Source organism: Carica papaya, chromosome 2 (genome assembly GCF_054855325.1).
Source record: "Carica papaya isolate Zhongbai chromosome 2, ASM5485532v1, whole genome shotgun sequence".
NCBI classification, from domain to species: Eukaryota; Viridiplantae; Streptophyta; class Magnoliopsida; order Brassicales; family Caricaceae; genus Carica; species Carica papaya.
This window is the reverse complement of record NC_142310.1, coordinates 2,888,855-2,907,304: the sequence shown is the minus strand read 5'-3', so window position 1 is coordinate 2,907,304 and position 18,450 is coordinate 2,888,855. Positions and strand designations below refer to the sequence as shown.

Here is an 18,450-nt window from a genome sequence, read left to right as displayed (position 1 = left end):
AGAAAGTGTGAGAATATATAATCATCTATTTTTTATTAATTAAAAGTACATAAGATTAATTATAGATTTTGTTTCTATATATTTTTTAATTATAAGTTAAAATGAAGTCATTATATTATACGGTCCATCAGCTCCTTCACGCTTTTTTAAGTTACCAATAATTTATTTTTTTTTTATCTAAAAATTTTTATTAACTTAGTAAGAAGTCCAACTAAATTGTAAATGTGATTTTAACGTTTGTAAAATATATCAATTTGCCCATCTTGTTAAAGCACTCAATCATTCATCCCTTTTAAACTTATTTATTCAATTTTTCACATTAGAGTTAAAATAGAGTTTTAATTATATATTTTCTAAATTTTCATCCTATACATAACATGATAACCAGCTTTTAAAAGTAATAATAATTTTGTTAAAAAAAAAAAAAAAAAAATTCTTACTCAATTTAACTATTTCCGAATAAAAAAATTATAGTTTTAAATGCAATTTAATTTTTTTTCTTTCTTTGCTACAAATGAGAAAAGAAAGTTTAAAGCCGAACAAGACAATTTCAAGTAGTATGAAATTAATTTAAATATAATAAATGGTCAATTTTTAAGTAGTATAAAATTAGTTTAAATATAGTAAATGGTCAATTTTTAAGTAGCATGAACGTGAGCTAATATAGTAGAATCCACGAGATTCTCGTGAATTATTCCAGCCAAACAGTCAACGCAAGAGTTATTTTCTTTGTAAATGTGAAAAAAAAAAATCTAATTATGTTTCTTGTAAATATGAAAAAAAATCTAGTTATTTTTGTTGTAAATGTGGAAAAATTAGATTTTTCAATTGATAGTGAGTAGATCTTTAAGTTGCAATTCTATATCTAAAAATGGGATTAGTAGTTATCGCTTGACGTAGTGATAATATACTTCAACAGTAAGTTTTCAAATACCATGATTCCAAATAAGTTTGAGACCATAAAAAATGTTATAGACTTCAGCATAGAGCGAGTAGCTACTCCCCCACCAGTCCATACTGTCTCTGATAAGGCTTATAGCAATAGTAAAACTACTATTCTACTTTTAAAAAAGAAACAAAATAATTTATCTTAGTTAATTTTTAATTATATTATTTGTGCATGCTGACATAATACGTGAAATGTCAAGTTATATATATATATACCTATTCATTTTAAATTTTTCTGTGTGGTTGCTACATTGGCACAGTGTTATTATATTGGTAAATTAATTTTAACTAATTAATTAAATTAGTAAATTAATTTTTTAATTAATATTTTTACTTTGTGCTTAAGATGTAGATAAATATATCTCTATTTCTGCAATACTACCTAGTTTCTATTTATCTCCCTTTGATGTCCCTAAAGAGTTTTTGTCATATGGGAATTAAAACAAGCATCATTAAGTCCAGGAAGCTTCATTCTTTTAAATATAAAGGTATTTTGTCGCAGCTCAAGGAACTATAGGCGCCTAGATTTATGTAAAACGCTAATGTATATGGCTTAGCACCTGTAACAACGAGGATGAGACTGCAAGAGTTCATATTATTGTCATTTTAAGATTTCACACTTTCTTCAGCATGCCTTTTGACGATTAGGTCTGTGCCAACTTACATAATCAATATAGTTGGTGTCTTTCCTTTTAGGATTGAAGGACAGTATTTGGCATCATCTGCTAGTTATTATGGAAGCAACAGAGCGTCTTAGTTTTCAATTGTCAACCACTCAGTGTGGATAAGTTGAGACATAAAGCTTCTAGGATGATTAAGTACACATTCCAAGCCTCCAGCCTAAGATCTAACTTGTCGGACTGTCACAGCTAGAAGTAGGAAAGACTAATCAATTGGAATATGCCTCCCTAGACTGGATCAAGATCAACACATATGGGGCCCGCCATGAGAGCAATGACATTGCATGTGCGGATGTGCTGGGTAGGGATAATGTTGGACATTGGCTTGGCAGGCAGTTCAGGAAAATTAGGTCTTGCTCTATTCTCCAGGCAGAGTTATGGGGAGCCTTGGAGGGGCTCGAGCTTACTTGGAGTCTTGGATCGCATCGTGTTATCATAGAGATGGATAGTGCTCTCGTTGTTTAACTTTTGAACAAGGTGATCAATAATGAGATAGTTGACACAAATGCTAACTCTAACCTACTGTTAGCAATTAGAACTTGAGTCATGAAAGACTGAACTATAAAGATACAATGTATATATCGGGAAGGTAGCAAAGGTGCCAACTACCTGGCGAACCTGACTTATGACGGTTCTATGGGAGGCCACTCTTTACTGCATCTCCTGCTTGGGCTCCTATGCATTTTTCGCGAGAACATCATTAATGTTTCCTGTCCCAAACTGTGTAACACCCATGTTTGATTATTTTTTTAGCTGTTTTGATTTGCTCCCTCTTGCATTAAAAAAAAAAATTATGTGGTTGCAATATAGTTACCAACTTCAAGCAACTCCTTATTGATGATGACATTAAAATGACCTTAACTCCCACCCTAAAACGAAAAGAGTTGACATATTGCACAAGCACACTTATGATGATGAGATCCAATAGAGCAAGCGAAACTATGACCATGACCCCAAATGGTTGTCATTTCTATTACAATGGCCAAAACGTGTTGACAACACCCTTTTCGAGCGAGGGCGAGTGCCCAAGACCCTGTGAACAGCTCTTCGAGAAGGTTATGACTCTCAACAACCTTGAGAAACTAAATCGATTAGTAATGCTAAAGCAACACACATAAAAGCACTTTCTTCTATCAAGCGAAAGAATTTCAAGGAAAAGTGTTTAGTTAAACTTTAAATTTATGAAGTAAAAAAGTTTAAAAGTTCCCATTTGATAGTATTAACAAACCATAGACACATTAAATGTTATGCAAAAAATAACAATATGAATGATGATGCAAAAATAAAATAGTGCTCACTCCAACAACTTCAAGATGAATATATACGTAGTTTGACACGTCACATGCTATATTTGCATGCACAAACGACATGATTGAAAATTAACATATATGCAAACTTTTATCTCAATTTTGAAAGTTCAAAATAAATTTTTTTATAGATAAAAAAGATTAATAGAAATTTCGAATATTATCATATAGTTGAAGAAGAATTCTGGTATTTTTATTATTGGCTAAAATATGAAAATTTTCCTTGTATGTGCATCTTGATATGTCACATGTTAAGTCAACATGTACAAATAGTGTGATAAAAAATTAACAAAGAGAGTGAATTTTGTCCGATTTTTAAAAGTACAAGGAAAATTTTAAACACAAAAATGATATGGTGAAAATTTTAAATATTTTCATATTATACAAGGTGATTTTTTGTGTCTCAGCCAAATAATACATGTCCGAAAACTATATGGTTAGAATATTACCATAATGAGATTATGATAACATGACATATTATATGTAAACATAGTTTGCAAAAACAATTTATAGAATTAATATGGCATGAACACAACTAAATCAAGAGAGACTAATATATGATATGTGTTTTTTTTTTGGAGGAAAGAGGTGAAGTGTTTGATCTAATTTGATATTTATTTAGTCTGTTCAATGAATAGATCACTAGATCAACTCAATAAATTGATTTTCATATGAAACTTTTACTATATGACAATAAGGGTCGTAAGTATATAGAATTATATTTTACACCCAATTTCATTGCAGATGACTTAATAATTATATTTTAATAATTAGATATGATTATTACTTTTATGTGAGTTAGTATAACTATTTACTAGATATAACTTGGAAAGTATCCAATCATATGAGTGATAGCTAAAAATTCATCCCTTATTGAAAGAGAGGTTGTACCTTATCAGTTGGATTTGACCATATAATTATTTTGTGAATAACTTCCCTAATGTTATCTATTCTTCTTAGCTTTCACACTGACTAGTAGACATTTTTGTAATAGTAGATAATTTTTTCCTCAATAAGCAAAAGAAAGCTACGAATATAATAAAGTTAAAGGAAGTCAAAAATTCAAAAAACAAGTTAGTCAAAAGTGATAATTCATTTGACGCTCTATTTCTCCGATTTTGTTCTTCCCTTTTCTTATAATCGAATAAATAAGTGATAATTAAAATGAACACTCAACATTTTAAATGTGTAGGTGGTCATCAGTTTTGAGAAATCAAATCAAATTAAATAAAATTAAAATTTGGCAACCCTCAAACTTTGAAATTGGAACTTGAGACTTAACCAAATAAGACTATTTTTTTTTTCTTTCTAAATTGTTTTCTTTAATTAAAAATAATTAACAAAATCAATAAAAAATAAATTAAACAATCAATGAATTCATTAAATTCATAATTAATAAAATCAATAAAACAATAATAAATTATTCAATATAAATCAATAATTAGAACGTTTTGGTTAAAAGATATATAAAAATAGAACACATACATACCTAGAAAATCAGAAAACCAATTGTAGAACACAAATCGCTCGTCCCAACACTTCAAAGTACCGTGAAAGGAAATTCAACGCATGAGGTTCCCTTGTATTCGATGGAGAAGGCTGTTTTGGCCATTTAAAACTGTTAAGATGAGAATCCACTATCAATAATCTGTATGAAAACACAGTCCTCTGGTTTCTGAAAACAAGTTAAGTTTTCTAGATGTTTTAAACTGTCAATAAAAGGTGTTTTCAATCCAAATAAAGCATTTATATACAAAGACAATGCTTCTTTTAGCTTTTTTCCATGAAAAATATTTTTTTCATTACCCATTTATATATAGAGTAGAGGGTAACAATTGGATCGGTGGACATGGAAAATTACATTTATATACAAAGTTGGAAGCAACACGACCTCGATTATCTTAACATTTTCTAGTTTATATTCTGAAATTTAATCATACTCCTCGGTCTTCATTCAGGTGGTAACATAGGCCATGGACCAGGCTTCTTTGGAAAGTTTTTCCATTAATCTGCAGCGTTTACACCTTCATTTTCTGCAAACCTAAGATGAAGAGAAGTTAAACTTCAGCTGGACTTCCAGTAATCAACATATCCTGAAGCTGCTTTTGGAGATGTGCTTTCATTTGGTAATTAACACAAATTGATTGAGTCAACTTTTCTTTCATGGCTAAAAGTTCGGCCTTGCTTGTTTCAGCAGCAGCTATCTCAAGATTATTCAAGGACCCATTACTACTTTGAAGTTTGGTTAACGTTGACTTGAGCTGAAAGGATGAACAAAATAAAGATTAATGAAACTTGTCAAAGAAACTAACATCATGCGATATCGAATGAACTTCATGATAATGTTGTTAAAAGGCAATAAACTTCACTTACAAAAGAAAAAAAAGTAACAAACTTTAAATGACTTATTATGTATATAACTTTTGTAACGACCAGGAACTTAAAAGAAAATAAATTATAAATTAAATGCGGAAGTGAAATAATAAAGTTAGGGTTTACATTTCTTATACAATAATTTAGAATAACAAATAGAATTACAGAAATGACCATTTTAAAAGAATAAACGAAAAATCAAATAAATAAATGGAAAGTAAACAACTGGACATCTTATTTGCAATTCTCTTGTGGATCGGGATTTGGATCTTAATCATCTTGATCTAAAATGGTTAATGAAAGAGTGAGCTACACTAACCCAGTAAGAATGTCACACTATTCACCAATACAGAAATGATGGTTGGTAAAAATCATGAAAACAACAAATGAAACTCTTAATTTTAGTAAATTTATTTATCATAAATAAAATTATTTATTACATATTTACCGTAATGAGATTTTCAAAACCGACCTATAGAGACAATAACATAAACAATATCATAATCTCATTTTCAATTAGTCAGAACAACAACTTTTCATTTTTATCTACCTATTGATATACATGAGGGTCCATATGGATGTTCCCACTACGCGTAAACCTTTATTCAACATTATCAAGTAACCGGTTGTCCCCATACTCAGTCCGGTATGAGCGCCAAAAATACAATTCCTCAATACTTCGTCCGATATGAGGGTTAAACGGGCCGTCCCCATACCCTATCCGGTATGAGCGCCAAAAATACCATCCCTCAATACTTCATCCGATATGAGGGTAAAATGGGTCGTACCCATACCCCGTTCGGTATAAGCGCCAAAATACCAATCCTCGATACCTCGTCCGGTATGATGTGTTAGTTCACGGTAGAGTTCTCTATGTATCTGATCCGTCCACCATCTTTCAGGATATCCAGTAAGCCTACCATTCATTCATTCACTTAATCAAACAATTTTCCGTTTATATTTAATTTTCAGTTTCACAATTTAATTGTAAATCACGCAAAATAAGTAATACATGCATCAAAAAAACATAACTGAATCATCTTACCAATTATAATGTATTATTATTCATTTAAAACTGTAAGATTAAACAATCAATTAAAACAGGACAAATAGTAATAAATAATCGGTTCCCGCTCCATTAGCAACCTATAATTAATTATCAAAATTTTCTAAATTACACAAAATACTGTATTATTTATAATTGAACTTCAATTTCATAACAGAGAATAAGGTGATGGATTCTTATCAAAATTGGTGTCCGAAATACTAAACTTTCAACTGCACCTACTGGCGGTCCTTGGTTTTCCTGAATTTTTCTTTGAAGATTAAAACACGTTTCAAGTATTTAGAAATACCTCAAAAAAATCCAAAATTGGTATTAAAGACCTTTTCCGGCCAATTTCAGAATTCTAGCACGGCTGAACCGCTGTGTTTCGGAGACGGCATCGCCGCCCGCGACGACGGTTTGCCTTGGACTGACCATTTTCGGTCAATTTTACATTCATTACTGCGAGAAAACACGTTAAGAGGCTTCGGCTGACTGAAAAAGTCGAAAAATAAAAACTCACCGATGGAGAAATTTTTCAGTGCGGCGGCTCTGCCGGCTCACATTCGCAGTTGAGTATTTTTCTTCGGTCAATCTTTTTTGGCAATCGGAGGTGGCTTCGGCGCAACAGCGGACGACGATTGGCTCACTTCTCCGGCAACTGGTTCTTCTTCTCTGGCGGGACGCTGACGGCTAGGGTTAGGATATGGTGTGAAGTGAGATATTTATACACGTATTCCTTTAATCTGGGCTGTTCATCGCGTTTGATCTCGACCGTCCGATCGCGTTTAAAGAGAAAATGAATATGGACTATTCGATCGCGTTTAAAGATAGAACGAATCTGAACCATTCATCGCATTTAATCGCAACCATCCGATCGCGCCTGATGAGAGAACGGATCCGGACCGTCCATGCACGCAGAAACAAATCCGGACTGTCCAATTGCGGGCACACAGATTGCCAGCATGATCTCCCGCGTGGCACCGAATCAGCTTGCCTTACCACGCGACGCGCTCCAGTTCGTCAGGACTACTGACTAGGTGGTTCTACATGACATATTTTTTTTAAATTACCTTTTGACCTCCAGTTTTCGATTTTTCTTTAAAAAATACTCCACGAACCCAAATGTTTACCTATTTTTCCTAAAATTATTTTCAATTTCATCCTCCATCTATTTTTTTTCCTAATTTTACATTAAATAAAAGTTTACAAATTTAAAATTTATATTTTTTTATATATTAATTTAATTTTTTAAAATTAATCCCGAACTAAATTTCGGATCCGACTCTTACAACTTCAACATATAAATGTACATATGATATCCAGGAAATCATACACTATACATGGGATTTTGTCCTATTTTAACATTTGAATCTCTAAAACTTGTACTCTAATCAAGTAATGAGAATCTCAAATTTATAAATCAAAACCAAAATCTTTACAACTAAATCTTATTTATAGAGAAAATTCATTTCATTTTATGAATCAAGACTAAATGGAAAGCTTTGGACAAACTAGAAGTCCTAAACTAATAGGAATTTGAGACAACCTTGACACCATTGATTTCTAGAAAAAAGTCACACTTATGAAGCATTCTCAACCCTAAAGGTGTTTAACTAAAACAAGAAAATATACTTCTCAAGTTAATAGAAAGTAAAATCAGCAGTTAGAAAAGTCAAGCTCTCCAATCAGCACTACAGTTAAAAAGTTATTGTAATTAGTTAAAGCAGTTTGGTTAGCTAGTAGTTAATTTTTATTTGTGTAACTAATCAAGATTAGATATTGTATATAAATACTTAACCCATCTCATTAAATGCAGAATAGTTCATTCTTCTTTCCCAATATGATGCTCTTATTTTTCCTGATTCTTCATCTCTCAATTAATATGCATGAGAAATCTCTCAATATTGAAGTGATTTCAGAGCTTAATATGGTATCAGAGTTGGATTGAGTCTTCTGATTCGTTAATTTTACACAACTTCCTTGGGAAACAGGAAGAAACAAAAGGAGAAAAATCGTAGGTTTACAGTTCGTCAAGATTCAAACGGAAGAAGAAAAAATCCAAGATTTTCACTCATCCACACATGTCATTCAGCATGAGTACTTCATCTGCTGCATCAGATTCGCCAATAATGGAAGAGATATATGCTAATCCATACTACCTGCATTCAAGTGAAGATCTTTCTCTCCAACTCACTTCTGTAATCTTTACAGGTAAAAATTTCTATTCTAGATCTCTGGCGATGAAGAAAGCCCTTATTTCTAAAAACAAGTTGAAATTCGCAGATGGAACAATTTAAGTCCTGAATAGGACCGATCCGATATATAAATCTTAGGAAAGGTGCAACACAACCATCATTTCCTGGATAATGAGGACTTTATCACCCACAATTGGACATAATGTAATCTCCATTGATCTTGCAAAATACCTTTGGAAGGACTTGCATGATCGATTTTCATAGGGAGATTTAGTTACAATTTTGAACTTATAGGAAAAAATCCAAAATCTAAAACAAGAAAATTACTCTGTAACATTTCCTCCCATTTAATCTTCATTTGTGTGAAATACTCTGTTACAGAGTATTTCACACAAATGAAGATTCAATGGGAGGAATTAATAAACTTGCGTCCAATAATTAGCTGCACATGTCAAATGCAATGTATCTACAATGCTATTCCTTCTATTAGGAATTATCAAGATGAAGATTAGATTATTAGGTTTTTAAAGGAATTGAACAAAACATTCAATATAGTTAAGACCCAAATCTTGATGATGGATCCTTTACCAAACATCAACAAAGTTTTTGCCCTAGCTATTCAACATGAGAGTGCTATAGATGCTAGGACACCCTCATACCCATATAAGTCAAACATTTTATATACAAGAAGATGAGCAAGTAGTGCTCAATAAACAAAGAATACATATATATATATATATATATACATATGGGAACTCCGATGGAATTACAAACAAGAAATTCACTAATACTGGAAGGAGAAACACAAAAAGACTTATATGTACACACTGTGATCGTACTAGACATATAGTGGATAGGTGTTACAAAAGGCACGGGTATTCACCTGGTTATAAGCCAAACTCTATGGCTTTTCCGTCTTAGACATCTTTCTTTGTCAAGATTTCATACACTGCATAAAATTGATAATTTTGTTGTACCTAGTCCTTACTTTGTTTGCGACACTTGTCATTTTGCAAAATAGAAAAAGCTTCCCTTTCCAATAAGTAATTCAAAAACTGAACAATGTTTGATTTGTTGCATCTTGATATATGGGGTCCAATTTCTATTGCTTCTTTGTATGGACACCATTATTTCCTCACTGTTGTTGATGAATGAGTAGATATACTAGGTTATTTCCCATGAGGACAAAGTGAGAAGCAAGAAAGATCATTACAAATTTTTTCAAATAATAGAAGTGCAATTCAACAAGAAAATCAAATATATTAGATTGGATAATGGCAAAGAATTCAATATGCCAAAATTTTATGCTAAGAATGGAGCTATTTATCAAAATTCATGTCCCTACACACTACAACAAAACAATGTGGTAGAAACATCAACATATCCTGAATGTAGCAAGGGCACTGCCATTTCAAGCTCATTTACCAGTAAAATTTTGGACAGACTGTGTCCTTCATACAGTTTATCTCATTAACCGTATGCCTTCTCCAATCATCAACAATAGGACAACCTTTGATATGCTATTCAGTATTCTACCAAAATTCAATCACTTAAGGGTCTTTGGTTGTCTTTGTGTTATTTCTACTCACAACATTCAACGTTCTAAATTTAATCTCCGAGCTACAAAATGTATTTTCTTGGATTATCCTTCAAATGTAAAAGGATATAGAGTTTATGATCTTACGTCTTGAAAAATTTGTCTCCCGTGATGTAGAATTTGTTGAAACGGTCTTTTCTTTTGCCTCCACTAAATCTATAAACTTAAATAATACAGATTTACTTCATACTGATGTTTATATGACATATTTTAATAGTGACAGATTCAAGTCTACATTTTCTCAAGATGATGGTGTTCATGACAATTACACTGAGCTAATCACTTCTGGTAATACTTCTGATCCTTCTCTTGCATCTTATTATGATTTTATACATGTACCAGCCATAACACAACACCCAGAGTAAGATATAACAGAACTTGAGCATCATGTTACACAAAATACACATATTCACATACCTAATACATATACCCAGCCCACACAGTTTGAAAACCATAACCCATCAGAACATAATATACTTGATATATATAGACCTGTAGATACTAATCAGTAAACTAGTATACGCCAGTCTCTTGAACCTCCTTCAAATCTAAACCAAAATACCATGCATAATCCTTCAGCATATAGATGTTCTAATAGGCCTTTAAAGCAACTATCTTATTTGAAGGACTATCAGTTATATGGTCTAAAATCCTAAATCAAATCCAGTTCATCTACACCACACAATATTTCAAATGTCCTTATATACAAAAACATTGACAATACCTAGAAATCCTTTATTCTTGCAATAGAACATGAAATAGAACCCAAAACCTACAGTGAAGCCATCATACATCCTTGTTGGAAGGAGGTTATGCTTACTGAAATTAAGGCATTGGAACAAAATAATACATGGGAACTAAAAGTTTGCCTTCTAATGAGCAGCCAATCGGGTGTAAATGGGTTTACAAAATAAAAAAAAAGCTAATGGATCTATTGAAAGATACAAAGTAAGACTGGTTGCAAAAAGATACACCCAACAGTCAGGTATTGATTTTTTAAACACCTTCCCTCCAGTAGCTAAATTGACAACAATCAGAACATTGCTTGCAGTATCAACTTCGGAAGGTTGGTTTTTACATCAATTAGATATTAATAATGCATTCTTACATGGTGACCTATATGAAGAAGTGTACAAGACACTTCGATTGATTTTCAAGCCACTACAAAGAACCAAGTATGTAGACTAAAGAAAAGTCTTTATGGGCTTAAGCAAGCCAGCCGTCAATGGCATTTTAAACTCACAAAAGCCTTGAAAACTCAAGGTTTCAAGCAAGCCCATTCTGACTCTTCTTTGTTTTTTAAGAACAATGATTCATCTTTTATTACACTACTCATATATGTTGATGATATTATTCTTGCAAGTAATTATATGCACCAAATATAACTTTTCAAAAATTATTTGCATGATAAGTTCAAAATAAAGAACCTTGGTGAGCTGAAATTTTTTATAGGTTTGGAAATAACCAGATTATCTACAGGAATCAACATATACCAAATAAAATATACCTTGGACTTGCTGCGTGACACTGATTTTTTAGGATGCAAACTTACACCTACTCTAATGAATCCTTCAAGCAAATTATGCAAATAAAACAGTTCATCAGTAGTTGATTCTACTTCATATAGATATCTTGTTAGAAAACTTTTATATCTTACTAACACAAAACTAGATATATCATTTGCAGTTCAGCAACTATCACAATTTCTTGATTGCCTGACACAATAGCATCTGCAAGTAGCTCATCAAGTTCTTCGGTACCTAAATGGTACACTTGGACAAGGATTGTTCTACCCTTCTCAAAACTCTTTACATTTAAAAGTATTTAGTTATTCAGATTGGACATCTTGTATTGACTAAAGAAAATCCACAACTAGATTCTGTGTTTTTCTAGGTGACGCACTAATATCTTGGAAGACTAAAAAACAACAAATAATTTCAAGATCCTCTTCAAAAACTAAGTATCGTGCAATGACAGCAGTTACATGTGAGATTCAATGGCTCTAGTACCTGTTACAAGACTTACAAGTTCCTTATAAGACGACATCATTATATTGTGACAATCAATCTGCCATCCGAATTGCATAAAATCCGGTTTTCCATGAGTGTACAAAGCACATCGAAATTGATTGCCACCTCATCCGGCAAAAACTTTCTGATGGCCTTATACACTTATTAACTATTCCTTCAATCCATCAATTAGCTGATTGTTTCACAAAAGCTCTTTCCATTCCAACATTTCAAGAAGCCATAGGCAAGCTTTGTATACAAAACTTGTATGCCCCTGCTTGAGGGGGGCTAAGAGAAAGTATAATCAATCAATATGTACAATCAGCAGCTAGAAAAGTCAAACTATCCAGTCAGCACTACAATCAAAAAGTTGTTGTAATTAGTTTAAGTAGTTTGGTTAGCTGATTAGTTAATTTTCATTTGTGTAACTAATCAGGATTAGATATTGTATATAAGTACTCAACCCATCTCATTAAATGCAGAACAATTCATTCTTCTTTCCCAATATGATGCTCTTCTCTTTCCCGATTCTTCATCTCTCAATTAATATGCATGAGAAATCTCTCAATGTTGAAGTGACTTCACAACTTAATACAAGTTAAGAGTTAGTAAGGTTTCATTTAATTCGTGAAAATACTTTTTGGCTTTGTATGTGTGCTTTTGTTCTTGAAAGAGTTTCATATTTGTATAATCAAAGCACAAGCAAAATAACTTGTATAATTTTCCCCCTCATTCCCTTCCTTGTTAATTAGCTTCTATAATTTTATGAATAAAATACATATAAATTTACAAAATAAGTTTCTATGTAAATACATGGGCCTTATGTCTCTATAGTTTCATCTCTGCAACGTAATAAAACCCTTGTGAAGTGAAGCACCCACCTAGATGAACATCAAATGAAATGTGCATTGAAATGAACAGAGAGCAAACAAATAGTACACAGTATGCATTGCAGAATTTAATCAATACTTCATTTTTTACCTCATTTACTCTCACTCTCAATTCTTCAACTCGCCCTCCACATTCTGCTTTAAAATTCTCCACATTTTGCTTAAATTCTTTCATCTCAAAAGTTTTCAAGTCATAAAACCTCTGTTTGTCTTCCTCAAATTCCTCAAGCTCCTCCACCTCACTATTTAAAACCCTAAACCCAATTGAAGTCATCTAAATTCAATGAATGTATTTAAGAAAAAAACACTGACATTTTTTCACATGGATAAAATAGATTATATTGATATTGTAACAAAAATTCTACCTTAGTTCTTGTGAAATAGCTTCATATTTAGAGTCAAGGCTCTCGACTTCGGATTTGAGGGCTGAGATCTTGAAGTTTTGCAACGCGATCTGTCGATCAAGAATCAAGCACCTTCGCTCCATGGATCGAATGTTCTCGAGCTTAAAAGCTAAAACCTGAGACTTGTTTCTTTGCAATTCTCTCTCTGCCTGTAAAACATCATATTGCGAATTAGGTATCTCTAGAGAGCGCATTTTCTTTTGCTGTTTGGTGGCCGAGAAAATGAAGAAACAACCGCAACCTTAGAGAGATGAAAAAAGAAAAAAAAAAAAAAAAAAAAAAAAGAAGAAGATTTCATGCTATAGGGAAAAATGGAAAAGTCAGATGATCTGGAATCAAACATTGAGATAGGGCTTTGTTCAGCAACCTAAATACCTGGAGATGAGAGAGGCGTTCATCTCTGGTCTGTTCCATGTGTTGAAGCCTCTCTCTGAAAGCAGAGGAGAGCGCCATTGCTGCTCTTGAAGAAAACGCAGCTGAAAATTTGAGGTTATTTAGTGTTTATAATCAGTTTTATCTATAAATATCATATAATTATTTTATAATAAAAAATTAATTTATTTAATAATATATTATACCACGTATTTATTTTATTTTGATATGACACGTCATATCTTAATGAAATTAACGGTATTAACTAAATGAAGGTCTACAATATAAATTATAGAAACATTTAGGGTCCTTAGTGTTAAACGTCAAACCGTAAGGGAGTAATTTGAAAATAAAAATAACAATTAGGGACCAAGTATGAAATTAAACTAGGGTTTTTCAAATCAACCCCTGGCACCCTGAGCTTCGGCCCATTAGCAAACCACTTTAATATGGCCCATTCGGTTACAGGCTGATGCAACCAGGCCCAGCTATAACATTATATAAAAGAGAAAAACCCTGGACAATTCGTTGTTGATCAAACCCTAGTTGTTGTACGAAGGGAAGGTTTGAGAGGGGGCTGCCGATATCTTCTGCTAGTTCCTCGAAGAAGAAAATGGTCGCCTACAGGGTAAGTTCATTGCCATTTGCAGATCTACCCTTATTGTTTCCTTCGTTTCTCTATATCTTAGTTAACGCATCGTTCTCGTTTTTCCTGTGTTATTTCGCTCAAATATTGCTAGATTCGGTTTGGCTGCTGAGAAATATGGCAGACAAATTGGTTTTGGTTGGATTAAGTCTTTTCTTATCTTTTATATTTGATTGTTAAACTCGATATAGGAGTGTTGATATCTGGTTTTTGTGTTGGCGTGCAGTTTCACCAATACCAGGTTGTCGGGAGAGCTCTGCCATCAGAAGCTGATGAGCATCCCAAGATTTACCGTATGAAGCTTTGGGCCACGAACGAGGTTCGTGCTAAGTCCAAGTTCTGGTGAGTGACTTCGGTGATTTGACATTTTAGTTTAGCGTTATTTGATTGGGTTAGAGTTTGATACTGAGGTTGTCACTATGGTTGTTTATTCGCTTAAGGTATTTTTTGAGGAAGCTGAAGAAGGTGAAGAAGAGCAATGGACAAATGCTTGCTATCAACGAGGTAATTTTGTATGCCTCATTTCTGTATACTCCATAGCTCTAATAAATTTTGAAAGGGGCATAGGATCTCAAATGCAGATTAAATTTAAGATGAATTTTTTTTTAAAAAAATAAGTTCTCACGTCTGAAAGAGACGTGGTTGAACTGTGAATCATATAGGTGAAATCATTATAGTTCCTTACAAGTCATTGTTCCATCCAATCTGTCTTAGTCTTGGCTGAACCTTTCTTTTATTCCTTAACCTTATTTACTGAATATTGGCATTTACAGATTTATAATTTAGACTTTTAGACAACAATTTTTCAGATGATCCACTAGTTTTTCTGTTGATGATTAGCTAGTTAGTCTATGGTTTCTACCTTCTTGTATAAAAGTTGATTTTAGTGATTATAGTATGTGACAACTCTTTCACATATGGTCAGTTGACATCTATTGGTGGTTACAGTGGTTGCAATTTGATGATTTATGATTTCATCTGTTATGCCATCTTTGTGCTCAGGAAGGGAGGCTTGCTTTGTATATACTATTTTTGGTTGACAATGAAAACTTCAAAGGCCGTATTTTACATAGATGTTTTTCTACCTTTCAGTTTGTCAATTGATGTTCTGAATAGTGGCGTTTATCCATATCATTGGGTCTATACAGTGCCATCGTTATCATAAAAAGGGAATACTCGATTATTCATGCCTTCTACATGTGGTCAATGATGACAACTCCGAAGGCTTGTTTCTCAAAACATTCGCAGTGGCCGCCTAAGAGCTTTCGCCTTTTCCTGGCTTGAGAGCTTGTGCTGCTTTAATTCTTCCTTGGATGTCTGAGATCTCTGTACCCTTGATATGCAAAAAAGTTGCTAGTTTTAATAAGTGCTGTACGTTGTATGTACATTTTCTCTTTGTTTTTTTTTGCTAATAACTCCATTGAGGGTGTATAGATCTGGCATTTCTTGTTGGCTTATTCTTATTGTTAGTTCTATGTGGTGCTTCTTTACCATATGAAGAGGAATTAGATTCTTTGTCTTCTATATATGCTCAATGATGACAGCTCCAAAGGCTTGTTTCTCAAAACATTCGCAGTGGCCGCCTAAGGGCTTTCGCCATCGCCTGGCTTGAGAGCCAATGCTGCTTTAATCCTTGGATGTCTGAGATCTTTGTACTTAATCCCACTGAAGTGGAATAACCTCTAGGCTCTATATATTTAAACTAGAATGCGGACTTAATTATTGATATCCAGTCTATTAGAAAATAAATATTCCATTTATGCTTTATATGTTGTGGGACTGGTTGCTGAGATGCATGATTAGTTGATGTGTTTCATTAAATGCATTTATCTTTGGTCCGTGAGATTAACTTGGAAGGTTTTATGAAGAACTGGTTAAACCAAGTATCTTCTGGTTGCACCCGATCTATAACCATTGGGATCACTTGCAGATTTTCGAGAAGAACCCAACCAAGATCAACAACTATGGTATTTGGCTGCGTTACCAGAGCAGAACAGGGTACCACAACATGTACAAGGAATACCGGGACACCACCCTGAATGGAGCTGTGGAGCAGATGTACACTGAGATGGCATCTCGCCACAGGGTAAGGTTTCCTTGCATCCAAATTATCAAGACTGCCACCATCCCAGCGAAGCTCTGCAAGAGGGAGAGTACTAAGCAGTTCCACAATTCCAAAATCAAGTTCCCCTTGGTGTTTAAGAAAGTCAGACCCCCATCTAGGAAGTTGAAGACGACATACAAGGCATCAAGGCCCAACTTATTTATGTAACTCTATGTGGATGAAGAGATGCATAGGGGCGACACTCGGTGTGTTTCTGAATTTTGTCTGGTAGAAACCATTGTGGAAGTTTTTGGTTGTTGGATAATATTTTTGTTTTCCCCTCCCCCCCTAGAATTTCTCTCTTTCTAAAACAGATATAGTATGTCATTTGATTTTCTTCTGGTCTGGTAATTAGAGCTGAATGTGAGATTTCCTGGATTTGGGTAAAACATATTTCTAATTTTCTTTTCTGCTTTATTTATATCCTTAGGGTGCTAATTGTGATCCTGCATATATGATGTGGTTCTTGTGAAGTTACACAGGCGATTGAGGTAGTACAGGCCATCTTCCTAGTAGGTCCTGTGCAAAATTCACAGCGTAATAAATATGTTGATTCATTAGATCTCCTTAATTAATTAAAACATCATCATTATAATAAATATTCTCTTCCTTTTTGAGAATTCATGGTGATGTAAATTGATTTTCTTGATAAATCACACCAGACCAGAAATGATAGATTGACCTTGAGAAAAGGAAATATACCCAAGAGTAGCCCTTATGGTTACCATAATGATCGAGATTAATACAAATTTAGTAAGATGTATAAATTGTTCAATTTAGATTTAATTTGGAAAAAGATATTGAATTCCAAGCTCAGAATATGGAATAATCAAATTAAATGAAATGATTTTTCGGAAAAATATTAAAAATAATATTTTGAAATTTCTAACTATATTATCATTTTATATGTAGCCAACTAACGTAAATATATAGAAATTCATATCAATATAGAGGAAAAAAATGAAGGGAAATGCAAAATCGACTCCACTGGGGATCGAACCCAGAATCTCTGGTTCCGTAGACCAGCGCCTTATCCATTGGGCCATGAAGTCCAGATTGCTCTCAGTGCCAAGTTATTAATAATAATGAATATTTAACCTTTAGAATATACCATTTGTTAATTACTAATTTGGAATCTCATTCAAAAAATAAATTTTGATTGTCGTCGAGTAACGTAATGAAAAGTTAGTGTGTATGTATATATTATGATGAAAGTGAATCCTACATCAAAAGCAAACAAACTTATATGTAATTAAAGCATATATAATAAGATCATTAAAAGATAGATTTGTGAATTTAATTACTAACATAATTATTTATATATTTTTTCTAAAATAGTATTTGTATTAAATACAAATATAATGAATCCCGTTTCAACGGCAATCATATATTTAGAGCTGCAGATGATCAATTCTAAATTAATTATTGGGATTTTGAACCCATCATGCTTAAGTTTATTACGAACTCTTCCATTAAAAAAAAAAATAATAATTAGTATAATTAATTAACGGCAAAATTCTCATTAAATCTGAGGTTAATTCCAGATTTTTGATTAATTTTTGCTACAAATCACGTTGACATATAAAAAATTTGTCAAAACATTAGAGACCCATATCAGCAACGATTTTGTATATGATCCGCAAGAAGATATCTTCTAATCTGAAGACCATTTATAAACTTAAATTGCTACTAATCATTGTGATAAATGCATTAGGTCTAGAAAATAAGAAGGAAATAATTAATTCCTTAACACGTCAAAATTAATGCCATAACGAGGTGAATCAAACAGAGTTACAAACAATATCAAATATTTGGAATTGGGATTTTGCATTAATAAAAATATATATGTATATATTATTAGGTTTTGTATTTTTTGG

General features: G+C 32.8%; 2 protein-coding genes and 3 non-coding genes across 7 annotated transcripts; 3 read left to right on the top strand and 2 right to left on the bottom strand.

Moving 5' to 3' along the window:
• Window positions 1-4,775: 4,775 nt before the first annotated feature.
• Window positions 4,776-13,949, bottom strand: LOC110819280 (cytomegalovirus UL139 protein). 3 transcript variants are annotated; one of them, XM_022048409.2, is made up of 4 exons: window positions 13,827-13,949; window positions 13,413-13,600; window positions 13,139-13,301; window positions 4,776-5,196 (listed from the first exon to the last, which is right to left on the bottom strand). In XM_022048409.2, the coding sequence occupies exons 1-4, from the start codon at window positions 13,902-13,904 to the stop codon at window positions 4,993-4,995; spliced, it is 633 nt and encodes a 210-aa protein (XP_021904101.1). In that variant the 5' UTR covers window positions 13,905-13,949; the 3' UTR covers window positions 4,776-4,992. The 3 variants fall into 3 exon arrangements, with proteins under 3 accessions (XP_021904101.1, XP_021904102.1, XP_088068791.1); XM_022048410.2 differs by having other exon boundaries at window positions 13,139-13,289; XM_088212665.1 differs by lacking the exon at window positions 4,776-5,196 and adding an exon at window positions 12,025-13,038.
• Window positions 13,950-14,312: 363 nt separating this feature from the next.
• On the top strand, window positions 14,313-16,962 carry LOC110819127 (large ribosomal subunit protein eL20). The gene is made up of 4 exons (XM_022048206.2): window positions 14,313-14,451; window positions 14,696-14,811; window positions 14,910-14,973; window positions 16,400-16,962. The coding sequence occupies exons 1-4, from the start codon at window positions 14,437-14,439 to the stop codon at window positions 16,739-16,741; spliced, it is 537 nt and encodes a 178-aa protein (XP_021903898.1). The 5' UTR covers window positions 14,313-14,436; the 3' UTR covers window positions 16,742-16,962.
• Window positions 15,671-15,794, top strand: LOC148268670 (small nucleolar RNA SNORD14). The gene has a single exon (XR_015817431.1). It is a non-coding gene; the product is annotated as a small nucleolar RNA SNORD14 (small nucleolar RNA).
• On the top strand, window positions 15,999-16,118 carry LOC148268669 (small nucleolar RNA SNORD14). Its single transcript, XR_015817449.1, has one exon. It is a non-coding gene; the product is annotated as a small nucleolar RNA SNORD14 (small nucleolar RNA).
• A 590-nt stretch (window positions 16,963-17,552) lies between the features above and the next one.
• TRNAR-ACG (transfer RNA arginine (anticodon ACG)) lies at window positions 17,553-17,625 on the bottom strand. The gene has a single exon. It is a non-coding gene; the product is annotated as a tRNA-Arg (tRNA).
• Between the last annotated feature and the right edge of the window lie 825 nt (window positions 17,626-18,450).

Bases quoted from the DNA above. Each gene is read 5' to 3' on its own strand.
- LOC110819127 (XM_022048206.2), top strand. The intron at 14,812-14,909 runs GTGAGTGACTTC...TATTCGCTTAAG, and splicing joins CGTGCTAAGTCCAAGTTCTG to GTATTTTTTGAGGAAGCTGA. The intron at 14,974-16,399 runs GTAATTTTGTAT...GATCACTTGCAG, and splicing joins AAATGCTTGCTATCAACGAG to ATTTTCGAGAAGAACCCAAC.
- LOC110819280 (XM_022048409.2), bottom strand. From the start codon at position 13,904: ATGGCGCTCTCCTCTGCTTTCAGAGAGAGGCTTCAACACATGGAACAG. The intron at 13,601-13,826 runs GTATTTAGGTTG...GATGTTTTACAG, and splicing joins AACGCCTCTCTCATCTCCAG to GCAGAGAGAGAATTGCAAAG. The intron at 13,302-13,412 runs GTAGAATTTTTG...AATTGGGTTTAG, and splicing joins GCTATTTCACAAGAACTAAG to GGTTTTAAATAGTGAGGTGG.